The sequence below is a fragment of the Aquarana catesbeiana genome, linkage group LG12, assembly GCF_042186555.1.
Source record: "Aquarana catesbeiana isolate 2022-GZ linkage group LG12, ASM4218655v1, whole genome shotgun sequence".
Taxonomy (NCBI): Eukaryota; Metazoa; Chordata; class Amphibia; order Anura; family Ranidae; genus Aquarana; species Aquarana catesbeiana.
In genome coordinates this window covers 126,692,663-126,709,913 of record NC_133335.1, presented here as the reverse complement: position 1 = coordinate 126,709,913, position 17,251 = coordinate 126,692,663, and the positions used below count along the sequence as shown (strand labels likewise).

Here is a 17,251-nt window from a genome sequence, read left to right as displayed (position 1 = left end):
CCAAAAATAGCGCCAAAAGTGTCCGATCTGTCCGCCATAATGTCGCAGTCATGAAAAAAAAAAAAATCGTTAAACGCCGCCATTACTAGAAAAAAAAAAATAATAAAAATGCCATAAAACTATCCCCTATTTCGTAGATGATATAACTTTTGCGCAAACCAATCAATAAACACTTATTGCAATTTTTTTACCAAAAATATGTAGAAGAATACGTATTGGCCTAAACTGAGGAAAAAAAATGTTTTTTTATATTTTTGGGGGATATATATATTATAGCAAAAAAGAAAAAATAATGCAATTTTTTCAAAATTGTCGCTATTTTTTTGTTTATAGCACAAAAAATAAAAAACGCAGAGGTGATCAAATACCACCAAAAGAAGCTCTATTTGTGGGGAAAAATGGACGTCAATTTTGTTTGGGAGCCACGTCGCACAATTGTCAGTTAAAGCGACGCAGTGCCGAATCGCAAAAAGTTCTCTGGTCTATGGCCAGCCAAATGGTCTGGGGCTTAAGTGGTTAACAAGACACGTGGCCACTTATTAAAATGAGAAGAAAAGAGGTTTAACCTTAAAATAAGTAGAGGGTTCTTTACTGTAAGAGCGACATGGATGTGGAATTCCCTTCTACAGGCGGTCTTCTCAGTGGGGAGCATCGATAGTTTCATAAAACTATTAAACACCTGAAAGACCGCAACATACAGGGATATACAATAAAAAATTGTATCAAATACTTACCATAATTTTCCTTTCCGAACACCAAACCATGGCAGCATACTAGTGATAGAGCTCCGCCTCTTCACCACTCCCTTAGGATCAGTGAATAGCATAAATGGAAGGCCTAGTTAGCAGCCCCAGTCTGCGTATGTTATAGAGGGGAAATGTCTTCTGTATCGGGAAATGAATGGCCAGGGAAAACCGAGGGCCTCCTGGTCAATATGGAGGACTGGCTATGACAACTATGTTCACCCTTGACAGCCTCAAGGGGAATCTCATTTACAGGAAATGTTGGGGAAAAATATATAGGTTAGATTGCAGTCCCAGGGAGAGACCAGAGCATCTGCCCCTTGCGCCTTGGGGTACAGACAAAATCAGACCAAAGTTTGTCATTACTGTGGGAAAGGTCTGTCTGTGGTAGGCCCCACCTGTGGACCAGCTCAGAGAAGACCTGGGTCGTAGACCAACTCGTTCTGCTCTGGTAAGCTTGTTCTTGTTCAAAAGAAACCGTCGGGAGGTAAACTGCTTCCGGAATTTTGCTGGTGTTCTACCGCCCCAGGCGTTATGGGTTTTACCTCTCTCAATGGCATGTTGCTGCGAGTTACACCCTGGAGCTGAATATAGGCAACTTCTGCCCTGTTGCTAAACTGCCAGGAGATTGGTCCTCCTTGACTCTGTGTATTAAGGCCAAAGTGCTAAAAGGGCTGTTTGAACCCCCGGCGCGTTCAAGATTACCCTCCTTGGCTGGGAATCTCTGCTTGCCTTGACCGAAAGTCCATCGCAGTGCATCTTCCCGGCTGTCTTGCAGATAGGATTCAAAGCAATTCTCAAGTCTAAAGGTCCCAATGGACTGAGACTTCCTCAAGGTCTTTCCATCATCGCGGACCACTACTCATACTGAGTAAAACTTATCAACTGTGTTCGATCCTGTTTCCTCCCTTGCACTAAGAATTCTAGTTGAAATTTGCGCAGGTGCTTATGCACCCCAGGAAACATCTATATGCACGATGAAACATCTATATGCACGATTAGATTCACCCAGTACATGGGCTGGTTATTGCTGGTCTGCAGATGCTACAGTATGTAGGAGCAGGTTGACCTTTAGCTTGTTCAGGGTATACAGTTTCGACAGCCTGTTTATACGGGCATTTTTTTCTAACCCCCTTCATTCTTCCCCACTTTTGTTTCTAGGAAGCAATACACAACCCACGGTCTCAACCATATGGCCTCCCTAGCCGCCAAAGTGCCAGGGTGCTCTTCAAGTGGTTATACAAGCAACTAGGAGAGACTTTCTGGTCAGCCTTCATATTTTGAGTAGCAGACTGCTGCATCTGTAATATAAGTAGCAAGGACCCAGGCCTCCTTCAATCCAATGAGAACCTCCAGAGCCATGAGTTGTCGACATCCCTCCACATAGAGTGGGTCGCAAGGCATAGTAGGTGCAGTGCAAAGTAGATTCATGGGCGCCAGACACCTAGGGTGTGTCACCTGTCCAGGATTCACCCGGACAGTTCGGATTTTGAATCATGTGTCAGGGTTTCAGTCCACCTGAGACCCGGACATATTACCCAGACCAGGCTGTGGCTCCCCAAGTAACCGAGATAGTCATACACAAAACATTTGCCGCTGTAGGCGGCTGTTTGGTCTCACTGAAGGGTGATGATGTCAGCAAGGGCAATTTGGCCACACCCACTAGCACGCTCTGTGCGCTACATTACTACTCTCCTTGGGGCACCCAAATGTGTCTGTGCAATACCAACCTGGCAGACTCCCAGACTTCTACAGGAGGACAGCCATGCAGGGAAAAGCATCCAGCAAGATGCCACATCTGCACGGACAAGAACGCTGTCTCCTATGGCAACAGTCTCCAACAGTTTCCAATACAAGTGTAACAGTTGCTTCAGGTAATTAAGGTGAGTTCAAAACAGAATCTTGTGCCACTCTTATCAATGATAAAGACATTTGGCATTACCTGTTAGCTGCAGGCAGTGTCTACTCACCAGCCTCCTGGGTACAGATACTGCGCCATAGGCCCTGCAGGACTCTTGCTGGGGTGCTGGCTCTGGGGAAGAGGAGCAAAGACATCTTCCTTGGAGCTTTTCTCCTGAGTAAAAGAGCGCCATCCCGGCTATGCTCCCCTGAAGAACGTCCACCTTGCCTTGGCCCGGCCCTTTTGAGATCGTGGGTGTGCGGGGCTGAAGCAAATCAAAGCAATCCGCATGAGAGGGCACTCTTTTTCCTGAAAACTTACCGATACAGTGGTCCCCACCCTAGTTGTTGAGGGTCTTTGTATGAGCAGTAACTAACTCTTGATCTGTGGAGAAATGGGACAGCCAGCTGAGGTGAGGATAGCTGAAAAGCGACAGAAGGAGCCGGAGTAGATATAGGAGAAAGGATTCCACTTTCCTTTTTTTTTATTTATGTACATATACCTACATGTATATACACACACATATATATATATATATATATACACACATACATACATACATACATGCATGCATGGAGCACTTACCCCCCGAAGGAGCGGCTGAATATTGTTATATCTGTAATTCAGATTTACTGCTCAACCCTTGCAGCCCATAGATTTAAAAGTCACAGTCCTTAGTGCTTTTTCTCAATGCTTTATTCATTAACATAAACTGGGATGAGAGAAGGATTTTCTTTGAGATGCTCTTCTGTTACATTGTTACTTTTCCATGAGTCATACAAGAGAAACTGTGCATAATTGCGGACAATCAAGAAATCATTTCTCAAATGATTTCTTCAATCAGGGACGATGGAAGTAGATTTAACAGAGAATGAGTTGATAAAGAGTCACTCTGAATAACTTCTTCACCAGGATAACTTTTAAAGAACGATCCATATATCTACATGTGTGCTTTCAGCTTCACCGCTACCCTTTTTCCACTACTTCCCATCGACATGGTACTTCCAGGTTTAGCTAAAGGTGAGCAAATCTGAATAACTCCTCCCGCTTGACTGATTGGAATCGTGGGGCAATGCTGAACTCAAAGTCATAGGCCATCACTGCCCATCTCACTGACTTGTGCACCAACAACCCTCAGTCTCTGGCAGTACCTTTCCATTGGGCTTTCACTCATGTGATCGATTGTCCATGTGCCACTCATAAATGATCAATCGCCCAGTTTTCTTCCGCTTTATTGCTACTTCATCCGCAATGTTTCTCAGTTCCCTTTATCTCTTTGTGGCCCGTTCCCCTCCCCGCAGGGGTGGCCTACAACATCCACGACTACACGCGGCAAGATGTCATCTGTTCCTCCATGAGGACCGGATCTCCACCCTTCTCGCTAGGGCGAAGCTCCGTTGGCTCCCCGGAGGGGAAACCCTCCAACTCCCCCTCCGGGAGCCAGGCTGGCTCTCCTGCTCCTCAGAGCTGGACTGCACTTGGACTGGACTCGCACACCGGGCACCACGTGACCCCCCTTTTTATATGAGAGTCCCGGGATTACCAAACAAATTAATGATTGGCCGAGACCAACACATAAACACCTGTCACTCAAATAGAGAAATCAAACAATACAGGCCTGCTGCAAATAGCATCAGCCTGTCTAAATTTACCTAATATAGAAAGCTAACAAGAAAGGTCACCTACCTAAAAATAGGTGCCCGCTACATACACACACATATATATACTGTATACACACACACACACATATACTGCAGAGGGTCAGTCTGGGACGAGATAGGAAAGGGTTAATTAAAGAGCAGGAGCTTTTTCCTTCAGATCTGCTTACTGTCAGCCAAGCTGAAGATGTCAGAGGAGAGTGTGTTTGGAGAGAGCGAGAGACAGCATCCTGCTGTGTCAGAGGATTCATTGCTGGATTATGTACCTGCTGGGGTGAGCAAAACCATAACAGAGACTGTATCTCTGACTAGAGCCATGTACCATGTCTATATATCAGCCTGTTGGCTAAAGAGACTAAACTTTTCCTATCTCTGCACCTGTATGACAAGACAAGTCTGTCATTTCTTCTGTTTGTTTTGCTGAATAAAACCATTTTTATTTCACTGAACTGTCTGAACCGGCCTTTCACCCCCCTGATCCCCTACAATACATACATGTATTTACATACACCCACACACATATGTATACCCACACATCCACATACTTTTTTTTTTTTTAAACGTGTATATACTTATACACACACACACCCATATCACATATACATACCTACACACACGTGCAACACCTGCAGATGACAGCAGGGAATGGGAAAGGTAATAAAAGACAAAAGAGGGAGACATAGGTAAAAAGGTACAGGCGACTCTGTATGGCACAAGGGGCCAAGAGAGAGATAAAGCATAGCTGGTCCCCCCATATTCCACAAGCGCTGCAGTTACCAATTTTAAAAGCAGATTTTGTTCCTAAAGAGGAAACACTGCAGGGGCCCCAATAAGACCCACAGAAGGGGCTCCCAGACTATAGCGCATTTAGCAGCCTGAGCGCTGGGACTTCACACTGGGAGAGGCTTGAACCCAGCCGGATACTGCACAGAGGGACATAGTACTGCTTACTCTTCACTGTTGCGTTGAGGTATGAGGGAAAAAAAGAAGAATGGGGTGGGGCCTAACTAGGCCTTTCATTTATGCTATTCACTGGTCCTGAGGGAGTAGTCAAGAGGCGGAGCTCTATCACTAGTATGCTGCCATGTTGGCATCAGGAAAATGTAATACTGACATATAATCACACACATAGGTTGGATTTGATGGGCTTGTGTCTTTTTTCAACCTCACCTACTATGTAACTATGTAACCTATTCCCTTGAGCCATGGTATCGTCAGGATTGGTTTAGCGGGCAGAAGCCCACCCTGTGCACACCCTACAAAGACACTGTATGCAGACACCTCTCTTTACATTAAAGCCTCAAAAAGGAAACACGTGGCACATGCTGTTTTCTGTTGCTGGTTGCCATTGCACAGCAATCCTTCTGGGCCCTTGTTGAGCTAGCTGAAGACACTGAACATCTACATCACAAGGACTCCTCCACTCTTCTCTTCTCCCCCCACTTAAAGGACTATGTGCACACTTTAAGGGGAACTCCACTCAGAGATTAAGTATTACATTTCTTATAACTTGTTGTTTTATAATTGTGCCTCAAAGTTTGCTGGGCCCATGACATCAGGATTTGAAGGGAGCAGTCTGACATTAAAGGTCATTCTCTTCCCTTTTTATGCCTGGTGTCATAGGTTCTTTCAGGACCTACTGGTTACTACAGTTTGACATATTGTGATTTTCTTTGCATTGCATACCCTTTGCATATTTACCAAGAGTTTAACACTGAAAGATATCTTCCTAAGTTATTCTTGTTATCTGCTTCAAAAATCTTAAAATACTTGTTTACTTTGCTACAGTCTGGTGTCTGTGTAATTGCATTATCACTTGTCTGAATATGTCCGAACCCAGGGTGCCAGACATGTTGGGGGGCTTGCAAGGTCAGGGCAACCTTTGGGGTCAGTCATCTTCCAGTGGCCCTCATGGGGGTGGCTCTACATTTAATTTACAAAATTCACAGTGAGTGAACTGTGCTGGTTGCAAGGAGGGCATTTGTGTACTGGTAAATGGGTCAAAATGCAATTTGCCTTACATTGATGTGTGCGAGTCACTCCTGTATACCATCCATGGTTGTCCAATTTATTCCCTTGAAATTGTAATTTTTGGATGCAATAGCACACAAATCAGGATTTCGATTTTTTTTCTGCTAGTTAAGTTATTTGCTATACCTAATGCTATAGCAATTAACTTTTTCCCCAGTTGTACATGTGTTGAAAAAACTGTTATGGGGCGTATACACGGTCGGACTTTTCAGCTACAAAAGTCCAACAGCCTGTCCGACAGACTTTCGATGGACTTTTGGTGGACATTCTAACGACCGGACTTGCCTACACACGATCACACCAAAGTCCGACGGATTCGTACGTGATGACGTACACCGGACTAAAATAAGGAAGTTGATAGCCAGTAGCCAATAGCTGCCCTAGCGTCGTTTTTTGTCCGTTGGACTAGCATACAGATGAGTGGATTTCTGGGTCCGGCGGAGTTATGACGTAAAGATTTGAAGCAAGTTCCAAATCTAAAGTCCGTCAGATTTGCGACTGGAAAAGTCCGCTGAAAGTCCGGGGAAGCCCACACACGATCGGATTGTCCGCCGGATTTGGTTCGTCGGCGTCCGTCAGACTTTTGTAGCCGAAAAGTCCGACTGTGTGTATGCCCCATAAGTTTAAGGCCTCATGCACACTGGACGTTTTTGGATGTTTTTACAGTTGCTGTTTTTGGCTTCAGACATTTTTTCTACAGTCAATAAACTCCCCATCATGTTATCTTATGTGTCCATGCACACATAGGCTGTTAGCAACTGTTTTTGGCTGAGACGTTTTTTAGCTGTAAAAAAAATAAAATAATGGGTTCTAAGCCTGGATTCAAACCTATGAAGTTTTAGCGCTTTTTGCATTTTACAGATTTGCACTACAGTCCATTTAAGACAGTTTCCTATGGAATACGTTCTGTAGTGCAAATCTGCAAAATGCAAAAAGCACTAAAAATGCATAGGTGTGAATGCAGCCTAATGCCGCGTACACACAAGCGGAGTTTCCGTCGGAAAAATCTTGGATGGTTTTTTCCAACGGAATTCCGCTCAAGCTTGGCTTGCATACGCAGTCACAAAAAGTTTGCTGAACTTTCGACCGTCAAGAATGCGGTGACGTACAACACTACGACGAGCCGTGAAAATGAAGTTCAGTGCTTCCGAGCATGTGTTGAATTGTTTCCGAGCATGCGTAGGAATTTTGCGCATCGGATTTGGTACAGACATTCGAAATTTCCGATCGGAACTTTTTCCGTCCGAAAAATTGAGAACATGCTCTCAATCTTTTGCTGGCTGGAATTCCGCCAGGAAAAGTCTGATGGAGCATACACACGGTCGCATTTTCGGACCAAAAAAAAGCTCTCATCGGACTTTTGCTGGTGGAATTTCCGCTCGTGTGTATGGGGCATTAGAGGAGTTTTTCAGCTGTTTTCAGCTGTAAAAACGCTCTAACGTCAAAAAACGATGAACGCCGATAACTGCTCAAAAATGCATCTCACCGGTTTTTAAGGTTTTTGATCCATTGAAAAAAATAATAATATACAGTATATATTTTTTTAAACGCTAACGCGGAAAAGTGCTATAAATACTATTGAAAAACTCACTGCAAAGCTAATGGCGTTTTTTATAATGTTATTTAAGGCATTCAGACCTGAGTGTTTTTAGCTCGTAAAACGCCCGGAAAAACGCCTGAAAAACGCCCAACAAGCAAAATCCCATTAATTTCACCTATTCACATCTGAGCGTTTTGTCACCTGTAGCAAAACTGCTGAAGCTCAAAAAAGTACATGAGCTTCTTCTTAGATTACAAGCGTTTTTCTGCTTTTAACATTGGCGACCTTTTGACCTGTACAAAATTGCGGCAAAAGAGCAGCAAAAAAAGTAATAAAAATTGTGGCGAAAACACTGTAAAAACATACAACGTTCTGCCTGAAAACGAAATGCGTGAAACAAAATGTCAGGTGTGAATGCAGTCTCTCCAGATCTGTTCCGGATGCGTTTCTGCATGCATGTTTTTAACCTGTTTTTGATGCTTTCCGGTACATTTTTGATGCGTTTTACTGCATTCCAGTGCAGGAAAAATGCAGCATGTTCTACTTTTCTTCCTGGAACTGAAAAGCCCCAGAACTGACTGCACTGGTGTGAACTATGCCATTGGAAACCATATACAGGCAGTCCGAGTTACGAACAAGCTAGGGACTGTAGGTTTGTTCTTAAGTCGAATTTGTTCATAAGTCGGAACAGTACCTTTTTTAAGTTTAACTCCAGCCAGGCGCTTCTGGCTGTGCAATGTGGGGTGTTCCGGGTGCTTATGGGCATGCAGTCCTGTATGTGGGGCATGCAGTACATGTAGTACTGCAGTGTGGGATGTGTCCCGTTCTGCAAGATGGCTACTCAGTGATTTCCGGGACCACCATGGAGCGCAAGCTGCCGGTAGTGACGTCATGCCGCCTCCGTTCGTAAGTAGGAGACTTTCTACTGGCCCTTCACACCATAAAAATGCACACATACCTTCTGGATCAGTTTTTGCCTACAGTTCACACTACACACAGTTCCAGTGCAGTTCCAGTGCGTTTTTGATACAATTTGCTAGATTTCAGTACAGTTCTGTGCAGAAAAAAATGCAGCACGCTCTACTTTTTTTTTTCCTGCACCGGTAACTGACCGGAAACTGAGTGCACTGGTGTAAACAAGAGCCACTGGAATACATGGAAAACACTGCGTGCATTTTTAGTGCAGAAAAAAAAAAAACACACAGAACTGCATCTGGTGTGAACTAGCACTTAGTGCAGGAATGAAATGGTACGAGTTCAGCTGAACTGACATGCGATTTGACATGTCAAATCGCATCAATGTGAATCAGTGCTTATGTCCTCAGTGTGCATGAGGCCTTATATTGTTGTCCTGGAGGGAATATATGCTCTAATGCCTAGTAATATCTTGGCACTGGCTTTTACACTTGCTTATCATTAGTTGTTATTCCCTCTTCACCCAGGTTTCTTACTTTTCTAGATAAGAGCATATTTATTTATGTAAAGAACTTATTATTACTGTAAAGATCTGCCTCATCATCATTATCTCTCTCTTTAGCTGGCCCCAGAAGTAAGGTTGATCCTGTATATGAGACATTGCGATATGGAACATCATTAGCACATCTGGACCGTTCGACATACAGCAGCGTATCAGAGTCCCCCACACGCAGCCTGGTAAGTGTACAGGGCAGGATATGTATATTTCATGTGCTCAGGACAGTGTTGCCAACCTACCAGATTGAAATTTACTGACACATCACCCAAAACTTACTGGCACAGCCAAGTTTTTACTGGCATTTCCAAAACTTACAAAGTTACCATTTTAAGTTCAAATTTCAGTATTTAGGCTACAAACAAGTACAATATGTAATTAGCAATGTGATGTAAGGTAGATATTAAGGCAAATAAACATACAATGGATATAAAAGTCTACACACCCCTGTTAAAATGTACATATCCACTGTATTTCCTATTTTATTTTACATATAGTAAATAGCCCAGGGACAGGACTCAGGAGGTCAAGAAATTAGAATGGGCAGGCACACACACATGAAATTGATTCTCACAGTGACACAGACAGCAGTGTTCAGCAGCACAGATCACCGACACGTCCCCTCCTGAGTCACAGTGACAGTCTCTCTGCACGGCAGGTGGTCTCTTCAGTCCACTCCAGTCCAAACAGCACTGACATTCCCGCTCCCAGCTTGCCTTGCTCCCGCTCTGCCCACTCCCTTGCACCATGACATCACACGACACACTCAGGCATTGCCTCCGCCAGGCCTGCCCCCTGCTGGCGACAACCAAACACACTGTAGCAGGCACTGGGATGGTCTCGTCCGTCTCCAGACCAGAACTGCGCATGCAGAGCATCACAGCCATATTTTTTACTGGCAACCTTTTCCTGTCACTGGCATTTACTGGCAGGAGAAAAGAGACAGTTTTTTTACTGGCTGCCAGTAAAAATACTGACAGTTGACAACATTGGCTCAGGAGCAGGAACATAACTACTGAAGACGAGGCCCCATAGAAAAATGTTTATCGCGTCCTCTAGTCAACCTCCCTGCTGCCATTCTAAATCAAGGGCAGGTGAGTGTTAGGTATAATTAGTACACTACTATGGTCCAGAGCTATGGACAGAAGTTGTCAGGCATTAAATTTCACCTTCATCTTCTAACCAACTACTGTGACCTCAGTAGTTTATCTGTCTTTTTCAGCATCTCAAATCTCAGGGCCTTAGGCTTAATGTACACGGGACATTTTGCAACCTCCCCCGAATTATTTAACTTGACATATAGTAAACGACATATAAAAACGTCCGTTTTGCCACTTTACGTGCCGCATTTGCATTTAGGAGCGTTTGAAAAAAAATATTTCAAATAGTCAAAAATGTAAATAAACAAGAAATCTGACAGAGAATAAAATCCATGAGTGTGCCACATCCCAATAAATCATCAAAAGGAGAAGGGGGAGTCCCCTAAGGTGGGATTTTAAAGGCACATACCACAATGAGGATAAAGTGTACAAATACACTTTATACAAATACTTTATAAATACAAAATAGACATAGATATGGATACAATAAAAAAACGTCAATGAAGGTAAGTAGAGCTCCCCGAACCGACACGTTTTCGTAAATTCTTTCCTTCATCAGGGTTCATACAGAGAAAATTACATCTGAGGGATTACAGAATGCAAAAAAGATTAGTAATAAATATCGCCACCCCCAGAGTAAACCTTCAACATAGGCATAGATATAGTTCACTTACTTTAAATTCACTGACAATACAGAGGTATCCATATAATTAAAAATTGTGCAGCTTCACGTCTGGCTCCCCACAAGCATCCACTCAGGGATCTAATTGGAACCCCCTGGGCTGTATGGAAAGATTTCCCAAGAGGGAGTGACCCACAATAGCGCTGAAAAACGCTGTGTCCTGAATCCCGGTGCAGCGCCTGTGTGTATGCTGGGGTCCAAAATATAAGGGACCTGGAATCAAAGGCATAACAGTGAATAGACTAGCTAAATAGAGCTAGAGTAAAACCATAGATAGAAAACAACACTATATCAAAAAGGACCTACCTAGACATAAAAATGCAGATAAGTACCAGTGGGTAGTCTGGTAAGTATAAACACTGGTAGATAGTCTCAAGACCAGGACAGCTACGGTATTGGGATGGCCAAGGCAGGTGTGAGTGTAAAACATAAGGGAAAGAGAGAGGCACAAAGACTTAAAGTTACTAACAAATGTCCAAGGTAAATCAGATAAGGGTAGAAAGTATCAAATGTAAGGTATCCACTTACTTTTCCACACATCTCAATCTCATCTCATCTCCTGACCAAACCGTCCTTACCCCAACCTTATCTGGTACTGAATGAACTGGGCTAAATATAGCCCCACTGATTCAACCATCAGCTGATTCCAGTTTGGAATCAGCTGGTTGGAGGTGTGCCTAGACCCAGTCCTCCCAATAGGCCCCCTGAGTGTTGGCCATGCCCCACCTCCACAGCGCGTCAGCGTCAATGACGCTCCGCGCATGCGCACCAACCAAGCTGGAATGCAAGAGTGGACACACGCCACACGGCCGTGCCGCGGAGTGACGTGCCGCAGTCGACTCCCACTGGCACGGACAACAAAGTACAATGCCATGAATGGACCATCAACACATCATCTATTGCACTGGCAGGGCCACAAGTCAAAAAATAAAAAATATGCAAGTAGGCAATATTACCAGTAGTTTAGGAAAGCAGGGAAGAAAAGGGAGGGACTGCCATAAATTTCGACACCCCATCTAATCTATGCATAAGAACTAGACCCGTAACAGCAAAGATAATGCTAGTATGGTAAGTCTTTGGGTGAGTGGAAAGCATGCATGAAAGTTACCCATGAAGCTGCCATAGGGACTATGACCAAGCCAAAGGAACAGACAATAATGGGAAACATTCCAAAAACTAGGTATAATTATATCATAGATATAATTGGGTACAGAACTCACATATTTACCTAAAGAAAGAACCAAACAAGATCAAAGAAAAAGAGAAAAAACACAATGCATGGTGATCAAAGCTAGACAATATAACAGATCAAATAACCATATAAACCAGAGATAAAAATCCCCACACATAATAGATGGATAATAATCAATGGTCCTATTTTTCCATGCCCCCAGAGTCAAAGCCCTCCAAAAATGGCTTAAAGCAAACCACGTCATTGAGCCCTGGGGGTTTGGTAGCTCGCAGGTTGTAAATCCATCGTAATTTGAGTTGGAGGAGATTCTTGTTCCAATCCCCCCCCTCGGATTAGGGTGTACCCGGTCCAAGATTAGAAACTTTATCCTTGGGAAGACACTTGATGTACAAAGGTCGTATGTCTCCCTAATGGCAGATCAGGCTCACATGTTTACATGCTCCGGATGTGTCGGTATGCCCTATGCCAAAACTCAAGTTTCGTCTTTCGGACATAGAAACACCCACAATCACATCAGAGCATGTATATGACACCTTTGGTCTTAAAATGTGCGAGGTGCTTCGGCCTGAAGGTACTGCCATCAGGTAGAATAAGATTCCTGTTGGTATACATGAATTTGCAGTAGCCACACGCCCTGCACATAAAAGTACCCTTGTACTTACAATGCTCAATGTCATGATAACCCCTGAATTTACTTCTAACTAGTTTGGATACCATTGATGTTGCTTTTCTAACAGTAAAGAGAGGACTCTGGGGCAGAAGTCTCCCCAAGTTAGGATCCATGGTTAGAACATGCCAGAATTTCGACACAATCTTTCTCACTTCTGCATGTTGATTACAATACTTTGTAACAAAGGGAAGAGGATTGTCTTGATTTTTGGGCTTTTGTGAATAAATGAGTTTGTGTCGAGTAGAGGATATGGCTCGTCTGTAAGCTGAAAGATGTACGCGAATAACCTCTGAGAAGAAGTCTTTCACGTAAATTATCTGCCTCAACTTGAAAAGTTACATCATTAGTGCAGTTTATTCTCACCCTCAGATATTGACTGTATGATATTCATTTTATTAAACTCTGTGGAAGGAAACTAGAAGCATGTAATATAGTATTACCCGCAGTGGCCTTCCGGAAAAGGCTGCTGCTGAGGTGAGATTGAATTGATTTTTATTCATGTTGTCAAGGTATTGATGTAAAAGTTCTAGAGGGCCATCTCAAATGGTAAAAATGTCACCGATATATCGGAACCATACGAGAAAATGGTCCGTATATATCGATAAAGTTTCATCATTGAGAAACATATTTTCCCACTCCCCCAGGTACAGGTTAGCGTAGGATGGGGCACAGCAAGTCCCCATCGCTACTCCCTGTACCTGGAGGAAGTGGGAACCATCAAAGGTAAAAATGTTGTGGTACAAGATATACTCTAATAGCAGTAGAATAAATTCATTATATGCCCAGTCACCATCCCCTCTCTGATAAATAGCATGTTTAACAGCTACCAATCCCCTGGAGTGGGGGGTGAAGCTATAGAGGGCTTCTACATCAATGGTGACTAGATAAGCATTATCAGGCACCACAAGATTTTCAATAATCTTTAGGAAATGAATTGTGTCTTTTACGAAGGAACGTAAGCTTGTAACATGAGGTTTCAAATATTCATCGATCAAACGGCTCGCATTTTCGCTGATGAATCCCCTTCCCGATATTATGGGTCTGCCTGTCGGATTTAAGTTATCCTTATGGACTTTGGGTAAGGAATAAAAGGTTGGTACAACCAGAAATTTTACTCTGATGTACTCCCATATAGTTTTGTTAATGACATTGTTATTGTAGGCTGAATCAACCAGCGAATAATATTCCTAAATTGAATCTATCTCTGGTCATCTTCCTATACCAGTTTTTGTTCATTAAGATTTTTAGACACAAGGAGGTATACTGGGCATTGTCCATCAGGACAATGTTGCCCCCCTTGTCGGCTGGTTTAACAGCTATTGATCTGTTGTCACTTAACTTCAAGGCCTGTTTGTCCGACGTTTTGAAATTAGTTACACTTGGGGATCGGATAGAAAGTTTGTTGATCTCCATGTTAACCAACCTCAAAAACGTGGAGACGTTGGGATTAGAATTCGGGGATGGGAACTGTATCGATTTTTTTCTTTAATTTTGACCCTTTGCTGGAATCTTTTGTCAACCTGCCAATGTCCATTGGGAGGGAAAGTGCCGTGGGTAAATCAATGCGATCGATTAGATCAGTCATATCACTCTCTTCTAAGAGTGATACCAAATGATCGATAGCTTGGTTTACTTTTGGTGTTAGATCAGTAGATCCCTGAGGTTTTTGGTACATGTTTTTTAACAAGCTTACGTGCAAACAGTTCTAAATCTTTCACTACTTCAAACTTATCCATATTTTCATTCGGGCAAAACCCAAGGCCTTTTTGGAGTACCCGGGTTTCGCTATCAGTCAATGTATAAGAAGAAAGATTGATAATGTTGAAAGACATGTTAGGTCACTCAATTGTCCCATCAAATTGTTCTTTATTACCCTCAACTGGATTCTGTTGGTGGGTTTGATTAACCACTTCAGCCCCGGAAGGATTTACCCCCTTAATGACCAGAGCACTTTTTACAATTTGGCACTGCGTCGCTTTAACTGCTAATTGCGCGGTCATGCAATGCTGTACCCAAACAAAATTTGCGTCCTTTTCTTCCCACAAATAGAGCTTTATTTTGATGGTATTTGATCACCTCTGCCGTTTTTATTTTTTGCGCTATAAACGGAAAAAGACCGAAAATTTAAAAAAAAAAAAAAAAAAAAAAAAAAAAAAAAAAGATATTTTCTACTTTTTGTTATAAAAAAAATCCAATAAACTCAATTTTAGTCATACATTTAGGCCAAAATGTATTCGGCCACATGTCTTTGGTAAAAAAAATGTCAATAAGTGTATATTTATTGGTTTGCGCAAAAGTTATAGCGCCTACAAACTAGGGTACATTTTCTGGAATTTACACAGCCTTTAATTTATGACTGCCTATGTCATTTCTTGAGGTGCTAAAATGGCAGGGCAGTACAAAACCCCCACAAATGACCCCATTTCGGAAAGTAGACACCCCAAGGAAATTGCTGAGAGGCATGTTGAGCCCATTGAATATTAATTTTTTTTGTCCCAAGTGATTGAATGACTAAAAAAAAAAAATTACAAAAAGTTGTCACTAAATGATATATTGCTCACACAGGCCATGGGCATATGTGGAATTGCACCGCAAAATATATTCAGCTGCTTCTCCTGAGTACGGGAATACCACATGTGTGGGACTTTTTGGGAGCCTAGCCGCGTACGGGGCCCCGAAAACCAATCACTGCCTTCAGGATTTCTAAGGGCATGGCGAGTATTTTGCAGCTCTCATTTGTTTTTGAAAAAGAAAGACAAGAAAAATTTTTTTTTTTTTTTCTTTTTTCAATTTTCAAAACTTTGTGACAAAAAGTGAGGTCTGCAAAATACTCACTATACCTCTCAAATAGCTTGGAGTGTCTACTTTCCAAAATGGGGTCATTTGGGGGGGGGGGGGGGGGTTGTGCCATCTGGGCATTCCATGGCCTCCGAAACTGCGATAGGCAGTGAAGAGTGAAATCAAAAATTTACGCCCTTAGAAAGCCTGAAGGCGCTGCTTGGGTTTCGGGGTCCCGTACGCGGCTAGGCTCCAAAAAAGTCTCACACATGTGGTATCCCCATACTCAGGAGAAGCAACAAAATGTATTTTGGGGTGTAATTTCACATATTCCCATGGCATGTTTGAGCAATATATCATTTAGTGACAACTTTGTGCAAAAGAAAAAAAAAAAAAAAATGTGTTTCTTTCCGGCAACTACTCTACTGCTAAAATTACTGCCCTCGATCTGACCTTCGCGATGATACCTCACATGCATGGTGCAATTGCTGTTTACATTTGATGCCAGATCGACGCTTGCGTTCGCCTTAGCGCGAGAGCAGGGGGGGGACAGGGGTGCTTTTTTTTTTTTTTTTTTTTTTTTTCTTTATTATTTTTTTGCTTTTTTATCTTATTTTTAAACTGTTCCTTTCATTTTTTTTTAAATCATTTTTGTTGTTATCTCAGGGAATGTAAATATCCCCTATGATAGCAATAGGTAGTGACAGGTACTCTTTTTTGAAAAAAATGAGGTCTATTAGTCCCTAGATTTTTCCTCTGCCCTCAAAGCATCTGACCACACCAAGATCGGTGTGATAAAATGCTTCCCCAATTTCCCAATGGCGCTGTTTACATCTGGCGAAATCTAAGTCATAAAATGCTCGTAGCTTCCGGTTTCTTAGGCCATAGAGATGTTTGGAGCCACTCTGGTCTCTGATCAGCTCTATGGTCAGCTGGCTGAATCACCGGCTGCATTCTCAGGTTCCCTGTTGAGACAGGAGAGCCAGAGAAAAACACGGAAGACGGGGGGGAGGGGGGGCATTCCCTCCCACTGCTTGTAAAAGCAGTCTAGAGGCTAATTTGCCGCTAGGATTGCTTTTACATGAAAGCCGACCGCTGGCTGAAAAGAATGATACCAAGATGATACCTAAACCTGCAGGCATCATTCTGGTATAACCACTCAAAGTCGTGAATGGCGTACCTGAAGACAAAAAAAAATGGTTAACAATAAAGCACAGTAAACGGTAAAGTATAAAAAATTGCATACCTGAAAAGCAAACATGATAAAACATAACAACAATAAAACATTGCAGAATAGAATACAGTAAAAAAGAGCAGAACAATAGAGAGAGAATAGAGAGAGAGAGAGAACAATAAAACGACAACTATTTTTTTTTATTTTATATTTTTGTTTGTGTTTTTTTTTTTTTTTTTTTTTTTTTTACACTTTTTTTTGTAACTAACTTTTATAACTGTAACCGGTTCCAGGTTCGGGTCTCTCAAAATG

At 42.6% G+C, this 17,251-nt stretch overlaps 1 protein-coding gene across 1 annotated transcript in view; it reads left to right on the top strand.

Annotated features, from left to right (window-relative positions):
- Positions 1-17,251, top strand: part of STAC2 (SH3 and cysteine rich domain 2) — a 1,070,413-nt gene that overhangs the window by 586,871 nt on the left and 466,291 nt on the right. The window contains exon 6 of the mRNA XM_073608324.1: positions 9,410-9,525. Coding sequence (XP_073464425.1) covers positions 9,410-9,525 — 116 coding nt within the window. The remainder of the gene's footprint in view (positions 1-9,409; positions 9,526-17,251) is intronic.